At 36.5% G+C, this 15,598-nt stretch overlaps 1 protein-coding gene and 1 pseudogene across 1 annotated transcript in view; both read left to right on the forward strand.

Moving 5' to 3' along the window:
* LOC111479648 (DNA repair protein RAD50) overlaps positions 1-8,373 on the forward strand; it is a 12,581-nt gene extending 4,208 nt beyond the window's left edge. Inside the window, exons 7-27 of the mRNA XM_023124422.1 lie at positions 133-311; positions 438-608; positions 729-833; positions 903-1,010; positions 1,122-1,333; positions 1,433-1,525; positions 2,279-2,406; positions 2,909-3,023; positions 3,135-3,264; positions 3,530-3,739; positions 4,396-4,604; positions 4,763-4,964; positions 5,408-5,577; positions 5,654-5,978; positions 6,201-6,326; positions 6,410-6,462; positions 6,877-7,027; positions 7,282-7,344; positions 7,421-7,554; positions 7,718-7,846; positions 7,956-8,373. Of these exons, the coding sequence (XP_022980190.1) occupies positions 133-311; positions 438-608; positions 729-833; positions 903-1,010; positions 1,122-1,333; positions 1,433-1,525; positions 2,279-2,406; positions 2,909-3,023; positions 3,135-3,264; positions 3,530-3,739; positions 4,396-4,604; positions 4,763-4,964; positions 5,408-5,577; positions 5,654-5,978; positions 6,201-6,326; positions 6,410-6,462; positions 6,877-7,027; positions 7,282-7,344; positions 7,421-7,554; positions 7,718-7,846; positions 7,956-7,995 (3,053 nt within the window). The 3' untranslated portion in view covers positions 7,996-8,373. The remainder of the gene's footprint in view (positions 1-132; positions 312-437; positions 609-728; positions 834-902; positions 1,011-1,121; positions 1,334-1,432; positions 1,526-2,278; positions 2,407-2,908; positions 3,024-3,134; positions 3,265-3,529; positions 3,740-4,395; positions 4,605-4,762; positions 4,965-5,407; positions 5,578-5,653; positions 5,979-6,200; positions 6,327-6,409; positions 6,463-6,876; positions 7,028-7,281; positions 7,345-7,420; positions 7,555-7,717; positions 7,847-7,955) is intronic.
* Positions 8,374-9,273: 900 nt separating this feature from the next.
* Positions 9,274-11,189, forward strand: LOC111479700 (annotated as a pseudogene).
* Positions 11,190-15,598: the final 4,409 nt, after the last annotated feature.

The raw sequence follows: 15,598 nt of genomic DNA on the forward strand, positions 1-15,598 counted from the left end.
TTTTTTTTTTTTTTTTTTTTTTTTTTTTTTTTTTTTTTTTTTTTTTTTTTTTTTTTTTTTTTTTTTTTTTTTTTTTTTTTTTTTGTGTGTTTGTGGGGGTTTCCTTTTCATTGGCTTCTCTCCATTTGGTAGACACTGATGAAGAATTGAAGGAATGGAAAACCAAGTTTGAAGAAAGAATTGCTATTTTGGAGTCTAAAGTAAGCAAGTTGGAGAGGGAGATGAATGACATGGAGACAAAGAGTTCCTTTCTTAAGCAGACAATTAATGAATATATATGGGAGATAAGCAAGCTTCAAACAGAAGCCGAGGTCAGTCATCTTTGAAGCAAAATTTTAACAATTTTCTTCTTGCTTTTTACCACAAAAACGAATGGCTACGCATTGCCTTCAAATGTAGAAGAAGATGCCTCAGTACTTCTTAAACTTATACTCCAGGTGCACATGTCATTGAAGAATGAACGTGATTCTACTATTGAAGAACTTTTTGCAAGACATAATCTTGGTTCTGTGCCAAATACTCCCTTTAGCGACGAAGTTGCATCCAACCTAACCAATAGAATAAAATCAAGACTGGTGGACCTTGACAAGGATATGCAAGATAAAAGGGTAACTTTCTTGGGACTTTATATTATCAAAGTTGGGGAATGATTTAGTACAGAAACAGTTTGTATCGGTTTTTTAAAACCGTTTCTTGAGAACCAACATAATAAGGGAGATGGATTGCAGGTTTCAAATGATGTTGAACTTAAGACAGCGTGGGACTGCTACATGGGTGCAAATGATCGATGGAAAAATATCGAGGCCCAAAAACATGCTAAAGCTGACATTAAAGTATGTCTGAAATGATTTTGAAACTTCAAAAACTATATGTTGTTTACTCTATTAATTGACTTTATGCAGAGAGGAATCGTGAAAAGGATTGAAGTGAAGGAGAGCGAGCGAGATTCATTTGAACTTCAAATTTCTCATGTTGATCTTTCTCACATTGATGAAAGAGAAAAAAATATGGTTGGTAGTAGCTGTCCTACTTCAATTTTTTAAAATTTGGAATTGCATAGTTTTGTTTGGAAAGATAAATGAAGATGATCACATATGGACATCATCTCTTGGTTATTGCAGCAAATTGAGGTCGAGAGAAAGACAAACCAGCTTGCTGAAAGAGAATTTGAATCAACAATACGTCAAAAGCAAAGTGATCTATATGGTATTGAGCAGAAAATCAAGGCTGTTAACAGAGAAAAGGACATTATGGCTGGTGACTCTGAGGACAGAGTAAAACTTGCTCTCAAGAAAGCGGAGTTAGATAATCATAAAAAGAAGCATAGAAAGATGTAAGTGAAGTATCTCTCTCTGGCTTATGTTTCATGCCATGTCAGCTTCAATAGCAAATGTTTATGCTTTTGCTTTCCTTTCCATACTCATTTCTTCAGAATCGATGAGTACAAGGACAAAATTAGAGGAGTGCTGAAGGGGAGATTGCCTCCAGAGAAGGATTTGAAAAAAGAAATCACTCAAGCACTCAGGTTCTTCTAGTTCTATCCTCAATTCCTTTTTGCTATCTTTCCAAAGGATAATTCTAAAGTTAAATGCTTGACTGGATCAATTCTACCACATATACGATATTTGTAGATGATTATTCTGTTTACTTCAACTGATGAGGTGCTACAAGACAACTCTCTAACCTGTTAAAATAAAGAACTGTGGAACGATATAGACCGTATTTATAATTAAGGATCATGTGAGAGGCATGAAATTTGTTCAATTTCATATCTATCCCACTACATTCTATGTCATCGTATTTGCTTGGAATGCATTTTAAGATGAAGGTTTCCTGTACACACTGTTTACAGCCGGAGGACGGGGTAGCTATGCTATAAGGTTTCTGTTGTTTATTTGTTCTATACTTGGAAATATGTTCTTTAGTCTTACATGGTTAGGTATGTTATATATAAATATTTAATTCTCTATTGCCAAGACATAATTTCCTCCTTGGTAGAATAGTTGGGTTCTGCATTAAATTATTGGCCAAACCAATTTCCTGAGTTCTCAAGTATATCATTATTGTACTTAGTGATTATCTATCATTTTTGAGTCCCATATTGACTTGGTCGCATTCCCCTTTCTTCTTTTTTTTAGCTTTTAGAATTGGGATGTTAGCTTAAGAAAGATTGGTCTTGTTGGGTGATCGAATAGAATGCGCTCTATAATCTTAGCAACAGACACGGCCTTACCTTCCTTTCAAAGAGCAAGCTTAATCTTCTTTTCTCTTATCTCAGGGCTGTTGGTATGGAGTATGATGACCTAAATTCTAAATCTCGTGAAGCCGAGAAGGATGTGAATATGTTGCAGATGAAAATACAGGAAGTTAATAACAACCTTTCCAGATATCAAAAGGAAATGGAGTGTGAGTTTTGCGTTCTGTCAGTATTTTAGGAATGATACCATTCATAAATATTTTCTCTTCATTTATATTTTTTGATGTTTGTTGTTGAATTATTGTACGAAAATGGTTTTTCTACTTTTCTTTTATTTCATTTATGTTTTAAGGTTGATTTGTTATTATGTTGGTTTTTATTTGTTTATGGTACCTGAATATTTATGCAACATGGGTTTGCCCCATTAAAGGAACCTGCTAAAAGAAAATCCAAGTGTATAATATTTGAAGAAAAAGTCTTCACATAATATGTCTTTAAATTTACAGTTCCAATGAATTAAAATTTTTAGCAAGTATTTGTGTCGTAAATCTTTTATCTCCCAACCAACCCCCACCGCTATAGCAATACAATGATTTCTAAATCCCTCCCCCGCTTTTTCAATGTTACTGGATACCACCATCCATTTTTCTCTATACAAGATTGTTTGATTGCAAATGTCTTTTCCATCAATTGTTTTTTGGTTTGATGCAGCAAGAAAGAGATTTGTTGAATCCAAACTCCAGTCCTTGGATCCACACTCTTTTAGTGTTGATTTGTATCTCAAGGCATTGGAAGGGGCTAAGGAGAAAAAAGATGTGCAAAAAAGGTACAGTTGTGGCCTTAAAGCTCATGATGCTGCAATTTTGAGATTTTAATTTTTATTGATCTAGTTTCTTTCTGATTTTGATTAACAAGGTTTTTGGTACATTACCTGCAGCAAGTACAATATTGCAGATGGTATGCGTCAAATGTTTGATCCATTTGAAAGAGTTGCCCGTGCTCATCATGTTTGCCCTTGTTGTGAGCGGCCCTTCACAGCAGAAGAAGAAGATGAATTTGTTAAAAAGGTTGAAAACTGTATCTTTCATGCCTCCGATTCTTTTTTCCACCTGAATGCTCTTATGCTTTTTCCTGCACATTTTTCCTTATGATTCATTCTTCTGTATCTTTAAGTAGTTCTTGATCTTCTTTATTTTGGTATTTTTTTTAATGTGAATTGTATCTACCTGGTAAAGTTTTTCACTTGAATGTTGCTTTAACTCGGCTGCGTTATTTCTATCTCTGGAAAGTCTCTTTATTTATTGGTTTTTGATTGGTCTTTTCTAATTTCAGCAAAGAGTGAAGGCTGCAAGTTCTGCTGAGCATATGAAAGTGCTTGCTGTGGAGTCTTCCAGCGCCGACTCCCATTTTCAGCATCTGGACAAGCTCCGCATGGTTTTTGAAGAATATGTCAAACTTAGCAATGAAACAATTCCTAAAGCCGAGAAAGAACTTCATCAGCTTAACGAAGAGCTGGATGAAAAGTCACAGGCCCTTGACGATGTAATTGGCATATCACCTTTTATACTCTGCCTCTTCTTCTTCTTCTTCTTCCTTTTCTTTTTCTTTTTTCACTCAGGAAGAATACAAAAATGGAAATATAAGATATTTCAATTTGGAAAGGAGTAATTAATGACTCTTTTAATTCTTCTTTCTAGTGCTGAGAATTGATTTTATGAAAGAGTCCTGAATTCAGGTTATAGTGAATATGCCGGTTTCTCCTACTTGGCCGTGGTCTTTTGGATGGGCAAGGTTCGTTTTTGTGTAGGAAACCCTTCAGCCATGTGCTAAGAAGGTTTTTCAGTCGAGGAAGATCTTTGTCGTAGAATTAATTTCTTTTCTTTTTTTTTAGAGGAAACAGAATTTCATTAAGATCTTTGTCTTAAGTTTTATTTATTTATTTTTGTGGAAAGTGGATAGGGACAAAGTCTTCTTTCAATTCTGTTGGATAAATTCTCCTCAAATTGAACTAGTGGCAATTTTCCCTTGTTGAGAGAGAGGTCCAGACATAGTTGTTTCTTGTATACTGCGCATTCATTTGAGAAGGATGTAGTGCCTACAAACAATGGCTGAAAAACTGACTTTTTGTATAAATCGAGTATGAAAAAGCAGTCTGTTTTTCTTACAAGTAGCATGATGTAACCTATCTTTACCTGTAGGTGGTGGGCGTCTTAGCTCAAGTAAAGGCTGACCGGGACGCAGTTGAGAACTTGGTGCAACCTATTGACACTGCCGACAGACTTTACCAAGAAATTCAAACTTGGCAAAAGCAAGTTGATGACTTGGTGTACAAGCTTGATTTTCGAGGGAAAGGGGTGAAAACAATGGAAGAAATTCAGTCGGAGCTGAATGCATTGCAAAACACCAAGTAACTAACTCACTTGATATTATATCTATTGCATAAAATCATACTTTAAATTCTATTTGTTTACCCTTTAAGTCAATTACTAAGTGATCTCTTCTTTCAGCTGATTTTTGTCTCTTTCTTATAACTGTAGAATAACTTTTTGTATTTTTTGGAAACAGAGATGGTTTACACAATGAACTAGAGAAGCTAAGGGATGAACAAAGATATATGGAAAATGATTTGTCCAACCTTCAGATAAGGTGGCACACTCTTAGAGAGGAAAAAGTGAAAGCTGCTAATACTTTGCGTGATGTTAGGAAGGCAGAAGAAGAGTTGGACCTTCTGACTGAGGAAAGAGGTCAAGTCGATCTTGATGAGAAGGTAATTCTTTTTTCTTGCTCGAAAATAAAGGAAAATATAAATAAGAAAAACAAATTTCAAAGGTAAAAGAGGTCGAGGAGTGCCCGTGCAGATAATGTGTCCATTCAAATACGATATAAAAGAACCAAAATCTGAAAAGTTATTCTCGATCTTGCAGTTCTCTCCAAAAATTCTCGATTTCCTCCAAAAGAAACAGCTTTGATATGAAGTAGAAATCGACAATTTTTTTTCCTCTGTAGGCTTTGCTCCCATAAATATTCACATAAAGGATAGAATAAAGATATCTCAGGAATATTGTGTATATGTCAAACAGATGCATAAATTTTCTTGATAGCCTTTAAGCAAAATGATGCAGGGAGAATTAGGTTAATCTTAATATAATCCTACTAGGTTAATCCTCTTTTACTATCTTTTTATGTACTAATCTTGCTATAATCTTGCAGCATTTGGCAGAAGCTCTTATCCCTTTGTCAAAGGAGAAAGACAAACTACTTAACGACTATAATGAACTAAAAGATAAACTTAATCATGAATACGAGGAGCTGGGTGACAAAAAGAGGAAATTTCAGCAGGAAGTCGAGACGCTTCTTAAGACAACTTCAAAGATTAAAGAGTACGTTCAACGAGTTTTCGAGTGATCTAAATGTCCTTTCATGCCCTCAAAGCTAATGTTTGGTTTTACACTACAGGTACCTTGATTTAAAGAAAGGTGAGAGGCTAAAAGAACTGCAGGAAAAGAAAGCACAGGCTGAATCTCAGCTTCAAGGTTGTGACAGTAGGAAGCAGGAAATATTGGTTGAATTAAACAAAAGTAAGGACTTGATGCGGAATCAAGATCAATTAAGAAGGAACATTGAGGACAACTTGAACTACAGGAAAACAAAGGCTGAAGTCGATGAGCTTGCTCGTGATATCGAATCATTGGAAGAGCAAATTTTAAAGATCGGAGGGGTTTCAACCGTTGAGGCCGAACTAGGAAAACTGTCTCAGGACAGAGAGAGGCTATTGTCTGAGGTTTTTCTTTTCTTCTACCTACAAATATCAAATCTTACTTATCTTTTCCATCTAGGCTGTGCATCCAATTAATATATAGTTACGTATTTCATTGATACACACGACTTTAATATCGATGCCTTGATCTTGTTTACTTTCACAACTTTTCTCCCACGCATTACTCAATAATTATATAAAGGCAGATAACATCCTGAATGGTTTTGTGTATATATGTTGTAACAGCTAAACAGGTTTCACGGGACAATGTCTGTCTATCAAAGCAATATTTCAAAGAATAAAATTGATTTGAAGCATGCGCAATATAAGGACATTGACAAGCGGTATTTTGATCAGCTAATTCAGCTTAAGGTTTGATATAGATTTTTCCAGCAGCTAATAGGTTGTGTTTTTTCTAATTTGGCTCTATTGATAACCTTAGTATTTAATGACAGACAACTGAGATGGCAAACAAGGACTTGGACAGATATTACAATGCCCTTGACAAGTGAGCCTCTATAATGAGTTATAATTTTGAGGCTAAATTACGAGTACCATTGCTAAATTATGAGGAGTACCCTTAACCTTCCATAAACGTTTCAAAACTACTTTTAAAGTAGAAATTTGTTAGAATATTGGATGAAAATTTGGACTTTGAATGATATACTAGTGACTCGAAACAGAGATTGGGACTTGAACGGTGTCACACCATTCCAACTCACCACCATACCCATTACGAGTTCTAGTTTCTATCCTAGATTCTAACGAGTTTCTACTTCTAGAGCAAGTCGATAATAATATTACAACTTTAAAAGTTTAGGGGTATTTTTTAAACAAATATCGAACTTTTGGGGCGTTTTTGTAATTTAGCCTTATAAGATTTCTTTTATCTATCAAGAATTGTGTTTTTTCTTTATTTCAGAGCACTCATGCGCTTCCACAGCATGAAAATGGAGGAAATAAATAAAATTATAAGGGAGTTGTGGCAACAAACATATAGGGGACAAGATATTGACTATATAAGTATTCACTCAGATTCTGAGGGTGCAGGCACTCGTTCATATAGCTACAAGGTCTGCTAGCTTTCTATTACCGCTGCTTTCTTTTTGGGTCTCTTTTTTATTATATATTCAATGTTAGTTATGTATTATGTATTGTAACGGCTCAAGCCCATCGCTAACAGATATTGTCCTCTTTGGGCTTTTCCTTTCGGGCTTCCCCTCAAGATTTTAAAACGCGTCTGCTAGGAAGAGATTTTCACACCCTTATAAAGAATGTTTCATTTTTCTCCCTAACCGATGTGGGATATCACATGTATACTGTTCAGGTTCTCATGCAGACCGGAGATGCAGAACTAGAAATGAGAGGTAGGTGCAGTGCTGGTCAAAAGGTAGGGTCGAATTCTATTCCTCTGTTTATAACTTGCCCTTTTCCTTGGAGGAATTGATCTAATATCATAGTTACAGGTTCTTGCCTCTCTTATAATTCGATTAGCATTGGCTGAAACGTTCTGCCTCAACTGCGGAATACTCGCTCTAGACGAGCCAACCACCAATCTAGATGGTCCAAATGCCGAAAGTCTTGCTGCAGCTCTTCTACGGTATCGATATACGCATTCGTTTATTTCGTTTTGATTCCGCTTTGATGTATGGTTTCAACCTGGTAAAAGAACTGTGCTGTTGACTGTTAAGATAGTCGAGGCGAACGAAATTTGCCTTTGCGACCAAACGTATGATTGGTAGGATTCCATCTCTTTTCTGCAGAATCATGGAGGACAGGAAAGGGCAGGAGAACTTTCAGCTGATAGTAATTACACATGACGAGCGTTTCGCTCAGCTAATTGGTCAGAGACAGCACGCAGAGAAGTATTATCGTGTGACGAAAGACGACCTGTAAGGCTCTCACTATAAATATGTGTGTGTGTGTATCAATTTGGTGTATTTGTAGCGTTATTTACACAGATTGTATTCTCCTTATTCTATTGCTAATTCTGCTTTACAGTCAGCATAGCATAATAGAAAGCCAGGAGATATTTGATTGAAGCCATGGAAGAATGTTAGTACGTCATTTGAATGGTAAAGCAATGGGTTTGTGTGGGAATGGTCAGGACGTCACTGGGCGGTGACACAGAAACATGACAGGCAACTGAACAAGCGATAGGGACACCTCGGAGTGGATGGGCAATTTGGTCCTTTCTGCCCTTTTCACCAACCTCACCTGATGCTGACGTGTACCAACCCCACCAATCAACTTACAAGTGTACGCATAACCACTGTACTTACCCGCACCAGATCACCAACAGCTATACTTTCATAATGTGCATTACAATGCGAATTTTTTAAATATATATATATATATATTATGAGATTGTTTTCAATTGTAATAATCTCAGAAACTCCTTTAGAGGAAGGAATTTATACCTTTTTAATTATGTTATATTATGTGATTATGTGGCCGCAACGTGGACATGTAGTAAATTATGTTTTTTTCTTTTACTTTAAATGATATTATCAAAACAAATATATATATATATATATATATATATTTCTCTTGTACGTAGGAAATTTCAATAATTGAGAGCTTTCCCTTAAAGATAGGTTGTTCGAGTGGAAATTTTTTTGGGGTGATTTTTTACCGACCATATGTGGCACTCGTTTGAAAAACGGAAAAGTCGATTTTATTGCCCTTACTCATCATTTATAGAAAAAGAAATAGCAAACTATTTTAAATATGCTTTACAATATTATGAAAATAGAAATTAAATCTATTTTCTTTTTAAACTTTTGTATTTTTTAATTTCAATCTATGAAAAAAAAAAGACGTTAATAAAAAAAAAAAACGGAGGGACGGGGAAAGGAAATTAGGAACCTCACCGTACAAACGATCAAACAATTAACGGAAAACGATCTAATTTCCCGCGCTGAACGTTATGAAATGGACGAACATTCATCCAATGGACAGTCAACACGTGCACTCTTCTGGTCCAAGTGGGTCCCGCATAACTCCCGTTTAGAATGCACGCTGCTTTTTCCAGATCCACCAACCCCCCCCCCAAAACCACATATGTCATCACAGATAAATACGTCATCATTAAATCTCAACCGTCCATCACACTCCCGTTAGAGCCTATTTAAACTCCCTCCCTTGCTTCATCTTCCTCGATTCGCTCCTCTGAAACATACAAAAATCCCCATCGCCACATTCAAATTCGAATCTCAGAAAACATAAAGTATAGAAATCAAAATCCCCATTTCGTTTCGTTTGAATTCGATTTGATTTCTTTTTGTTTGGTCATTTTTTTATTCAATTTTGATTAGCAATGTCTCTATTAGTAGACAAAAACAAGCAGTGGCCGTGAGTACAAGGTCAGGGACATGGCGCAAGCTGATTTCGGTCGCCTCGAAATCGATCTCGCCGAGGGTTGAAATGCCTGGATTAATGGCTTGCAGAACTGAATATGGAAAATCGCAGCCTTTCAAAGGAGCAAAAATCACCGGATCTCTTCACATGACGATCCAAACTGCCGTCCTCATCGAAACCTTAACCGCTCTAGGCGCTGAGGTCCGTTGGTGCTCCTGCAACATTTTCTCAACTCAGGATCACGCTGCCGCGGCCATTGCTCGCGACAGCGCTGCCGTGTTCGCTTGGAAGGGAGAGACTCTGCAGGAGTATTGGTGGTGCACGGAGCGATCCTTGGATTGGGGCACCGACGATGGTCCGGATCTCATTGTCGACGATGGTGGCGATGCTACGATGTTGACCCACGAAGGAGTTAGGCAGAAGAGATCTTTGAAAAACCAGGGACGCTACCAGATCCTTCTTCAACTACGAACACGGAGTTTCAAATCGTGCTCACCATTGTTCGAGATGGATTGAAGATGAATCCTAAGAGGTACCACAAGATGAAGGAGAGATTGGTCGGTGTCTTGGAGGAGACAACCACCGGTGTGAAGAGGTTGTACCAGATGCAGACTAATGGAATTTTGCTGTTCTCTGCCATTAATGTCAATGACTCTGTCACGAAGAGTAAGATAATAATTCTTTGTCTTGCCACTACTAATTTAGGGAATGATTATTGTTACTTTCTCTATTAATATGAGATGCTTTGGAGAAGTGCAAAGCAAAACTATGAGAGTTTATGCTCAAAGTGAACAAGTGTCATACCATTATGGAGAGTTCGTGTTCATCTAGTACTTTGGTTATCACTCATTTTGTGCTTGAATCCGGCTGTTTTTTAGATCTTGTATGAACATTTCATGGACTGATTGAGCAATTACTTTGAATACTTGATGAAACAGTTTGATAACTTGTACGGTTGCCGCCACTCACTTCCAGATGGTCTGATGAGAGCTACTGATGTTATGATTGCTGGCAAGGTTGCTGTTGTGTGTGGCTATGGAGATCTTGGCAAGGGTTGTGCTTTTGCGCTCAAACAAGGAGGAGCCCGTGTCGTCATCACAGAGATCGACCCGATTTGCGCCCTCCAGTCATTGATGGAAGGCTTCCAGGTCTTGCCACTTGAGGATGTGGTATCACAGGCAGACATTTTCGTCACCACGACAGGCAACAAGGACATCATCATGGTGAGTGATATGAAGAAGATGAAGAACAATGCAATTGTTTGCAACATTGGTCACCTCGATAATGAGATCGACACGAATGGGCTTGAGACTTACCCCGGAGTGAAGCGCATTACGATCAAGCCTCAAACCGATAGGTGGGTGTTCCCCAATACGAACTCGGGCATCATCGTGTTGGCGGAGGGGTGGCTGATGAACTTAGGATGTGCCACTGGCCACCCCAGCTTTGTGATGTCCTGTTCATTCACAAACCAAGTGATCGCACAGCTTGAGCTTTGGAATGAGAGGAAGTCTGGAAAATATGAGAAGAAAGTGTACGTTTTGCCTAAGCGTCTGGATGAGAGTTGCTGCTCTTCACCTAGGCAAGCTTGGAGCTAAGCTCACTAAGCTCAGTAAGGGCCAAGCTGACTACATTAGTGTCCCCATTGAAGGTCCTTACAAGCCCGATCACTACCGGTACTGAAAGGACGGTGGGACGGGACAGTTTATCAAATGGATTGAATAAGGTTGGGTTGGATTGGGTTGGGTTTGTGTGGGATTGGCTGCAATTTTCTCAAAGTGATGTTGCTGAGGACCAATGGGATCCAAAAGCTGTGGCTACAATGTATGAAGTTCAAAGGCAATTCCATTTATAACAACAAAATTCTTTAACTTATCATAATAATTCAACACTACTTTTTACAAAACCACATAAATATATCTTCATGCTCCATCTCAATGAACAAAACATCCTGGTGTTGATATTTGCTTCTGGGCGCAACAGTTGAAGGGATCCCAACAACAAGCTTCAAAATTACATTCTCAGAGAGTTTAATAACAGTACTTAATCTTCGAGATGCAAGAATATACGAGTCATATAAAGCATAAACAAGAGATGGATTAAATGTTATTGAAGTCCACCAGAGATCGTCAATCTCACAGTTTTAAAACGTGTTTCTCCTCTCTCTAACTGAGTGGGAGCTTGGTATTTGCAGTGTCGGGAGAGGTTCCCACACCCTCGTTTCCCTCTCGATGTGGGATGTCAGGTAAAAGGATCTACTTTTCATATAATTGTCCTTCAAAATTTATATGGAAAGCCGTAAAGAACAACATGGTAGACTACTTAGAGATCTGCTAAAGGTAATGCATAAAGGAGAAAAGCTTACATAGAATCATAGATCATGTAAGCTTAATCTCTAATCCTATCTTAGTCAGAGCTTAATCTCTAATCCTGAATTTGTTTAAACATCCCCAGAACTTCCCAAATATGACAGAGGATTCAACATATCTACCCATGGAATTCGGTCCAAGACAATGTCTTAAGAAGAAAAGAGGGATGAAACGACTGGGTTACTGCATATGACAATAGACAAACAAGAAGAAATAGAGAAGAAGAGAAGAGAAAGGAGAAGGCCTGCATTCAACACATACATACATACGTCGATCGACAGATTTTAACACCGATCGAACCGGTATTCAACGCCGATCGAACCGGTAAGAGCACTGTCAGTTTTTTGGTGTTGTTTATGTTTGATCACCTTCACTCGCAGGAATATGCCCCAAGATATCTTCACCCCTCTCTCTCTCTCTCTCTCTCTCTCTCAATAGACTTGGTTTCGTGAAAACTTGCCTTGGGAAAGCACTTTCAGCACATTTTCCTATACTAACTAGTTGATGTCCCACTATAACAGCACAACAAGGACACCACATGTTGTCTTTTTGGGGCTTTTTCTTTCGAATTTCTTCATGTTTCGTTCTCTTCTCCAATCAATGTAGGATCTCGTAAGCACATTCACACCCCATATCCCACATTTCATATCTTTACATACTCCTTACCAATGAATCCCTTTTCCAGCAAAGACAAAACAATCAGGAGGGAAAGCAGTTAATGATTTCTAGTTGAGTCGAGATCATAAAAACAACGTCATGAAAAGAAAAATCAACGTCATGAAAGCGTCTGACATTCAAAGATCTTCTGATTTCATAACTCAACTCAACCCCAAACCCTTGTCACAACTTCAAATCAAGTTATCTTCTTCTTCTTCATAAACCAGTAACTTAGTTACCTGAAGATCTAAGAAGAAAAGCTTTCTTCATTCCTATCTTCTTCTTCTTTTAAATAGGAACAGAAGAGAATGATCAGTTATGAAGACCCAATTGGCCAAATTTAGGATTGCTAGACGAAATCACAGACTCCAGTCCACAAAATCCTTAAAACCAGAGAGCAGAGTCAAATCTCGAGGTTTCCCCCCACAGGAAAGCCCAGATCTCTCAAGAAATCAACAATGCACCACACTGGCACAGTCACTAAAACCCAGATATACCATTATATATAAAAAAAAAAAAAAAGACCAACAATTAAAATAATAAATAAATAGCAACTCTATTTCTCACCTTACTAGTGCCGTCATCATCATCAAGTGTTTATGTCGTGCACATCTCTAGCACATCTGGTAATGACCTCGCAGCCTCTGTCATAAGAATTTGCTGGACCAGGATGGCATTCATAATATGAAACGCCTGGTCTTGAACAAGGAACCATGTCCCTCCTAAGGGTGTCATAGCTTATATACTTCTTCTGCAACATCAGAACTCTCCTACTGACTTCTGATTCCATTTCTGGCTCAGTCAGGCACTCCCCGATCTTCTGATTGCAAACCCCTTTTGCCATAACATCGATTCCACTGCCCTTCAAAGATCTAAGATCAAGAATCGCATCACAGAATGAGAAATGGGTTTGCAGGAAAAGAAGTGGAAGAAGGATGGAAAAAAGGAAGAAGAGAGTGGGATTTGGCATTTTGAAGCAGTTCTTCACTGTTTCGTCTCCTTCTCCAGCAAAATGGGCTCTGAATGTGAGATTTGGTTGAATGGTCATAAATAGTAATGCTTTTTTGCTTCCGTTTTACCAAAAGTAAAGGGAAACCCATAAGTTTAAAATGAAAATGAAACCTTTCTCAATCAACAGAAGCTCTTTGTTATCCATTGTCAACCACTCCTCAGAATCCACACAGACGAGGATTTTGCATATAATTTTATGATATGAAAAACATAGAAATTTCACTTTTTTAAAGAAAGGAATCTATTTCTTTTCTATAAGTTTAAAGAATAGTTCTGACTTTTGTATAAGTGATAACCTGAAATAGAGTTCTCTCTTTTGTGACAAGTCGATTGATGCTTATTCCATGCTCCTCGTGGATTGCAAGCAGCTAATTTTTTAAAAAAAGAAAAAAATATATTAATTATTCTATATTTCTCCAAGAAAATATATTAATTAACAGTTATTTGTTTAATTTTATTTACCAAAAATTATTTAAAAGAAAAATACTAAATAAAGAAAATTTGAATTACACAGTGAATAAGATGGACAGGTGTTATCCTGAGCTTACGATGGACTTTTAAAGCCCTGACCCGATCCGACCCGACCCGATCATTAATTATAATATTTATATATATTTTTAAAAAAAATCCCAAAAAAGGCAACTTTGGTCAGAAGGAGAGAGTGGGTTAGTCAATTACGTTTAGAAATATACTGAACTAATTTGCAAGCAAAAACAAAAGAATTAAATCAAATGTAGAGATGGAATTTAACATAAGGAATTTAATAATGAGTATGCTCAATATTTTGTTCATTTACTTTTCAATACCATTATACTTAAAAAGGATCAAATAATGTTAAAAATGTAATAAAAAATTTTAATACTTTTATTTTTCAAGATTTATTAAGAAATCAAAATTCATCCAAAGCAAACGACCTAGAAAATGGGACCCGACTTAAATATGGGATCTTTTTCTGCATAAATATGATTTTATAGAAAAACTGAATTCCTATGCTGATATATTAAAGTTGTGGCAAGAAATAAAGCTTGGAACAGTCTGATGAATCAGAATTTAGTGTAATTTATTGCTAGTTTGAATTAGTCAACATATTCGTAATCAGTTAATATTTGGAGAATACATTAGTTATAGAATATATCTTAGATACTCATTAATATTTTTTCGTTTATGATTTGATTATTAGTATATTTTATTTTATTTTATTCTCAAGATTTAGTTAGTTTATATTTTTTTTTATTGGTAGGTATTAGTTGGTAGTTTGTATCCTATTTAAACATTATGAATATTCGATCCCAATTCTATTTCATATTCTTTAACTCTGTATTGTTTCTTTGGATAACAATCTTTTACAGATCTATTCACACTTTTGAGTGGTAGATATTGTGTCAGTTGGTATCAAAGTCAAGGTGGTAACCAACGGTTTGATATTATTACTCAACGAGATGAATGGTGGAAGTGCTCTTATGAGTATAGCTATGGAAAAGCTTTTTGGCAATAATTATAATTATTGAAAGTTATGTATGGAAGGTTATCTACCCATGCAAGATTTGTAGGATTTAATTGGAGATAATGCAAAAATTCATACTACACAATGCTAAATTACGCCGAAAATAGAAGATCAAATGTGGAAAAACTTTATTTACCTTTCAAACTTTGATTAGCAACAAATATATTGATCATGTTCGTGATTTAACGTCACCAAAGAAAGTGTGAGAAACACTTCAAAAGTTGTTCACTAAGAAAAATACAGCTCAATTGTAATTTCTAGAGAATGAACTAACTGTAGTAACTAATTTTTCTGTAGAAAAATATTTCTTAAAAGTGAAAAATCTGTGATATGAAATTTCAGAATTAGATGCTGGGGACCAATGAGTAATGCTCGATTACGACGTTATCTTATTCGTGAATTACGAAAAAACTTTATGTCATTTGTTTCCTCAATACAAGATTCGCCTACAGTTATTGAATTGGAGAATTTGTTTTCTAATAAGTATCCTTTGATTAAGTAAATGACTAGCAGCAACGAGCTTTCTCTAAAGTCAGAAGATGTGTTATATGTCAAAAAGATCAAAGGAGACAGAATTTTCATTCAAAGCCTTCATCATGTAATGAGAATTAATTCAGAAGTGAGGAGTCGTCAACTAAGCCATTTAAAATTTGTTACAAGTGTGGAAAACCTGGTCATTTCAAATGAGATTGTCAGGTAAGAGTGGTGTGTGATCTCGTTTAAACTGAGATTTTTCACTTTCA

The sequence above is a fragment of the Cucurbita maxima genome, unplaced genomic scaffold, assembly GCF_002738345.1.
Source record: "Cucurbita maxima cultivar Rimu unplaced genomic scaffold, Cmax_1.0 Cma_Scf00005, whole genome shotgun sequence".
NCBI lineage: Eukaryota > Viridiplantae > Streptophyta > Magnoliopsida > Cucurbitales > Cucurbitaceae > Cucurbita > Cucurbita maxima.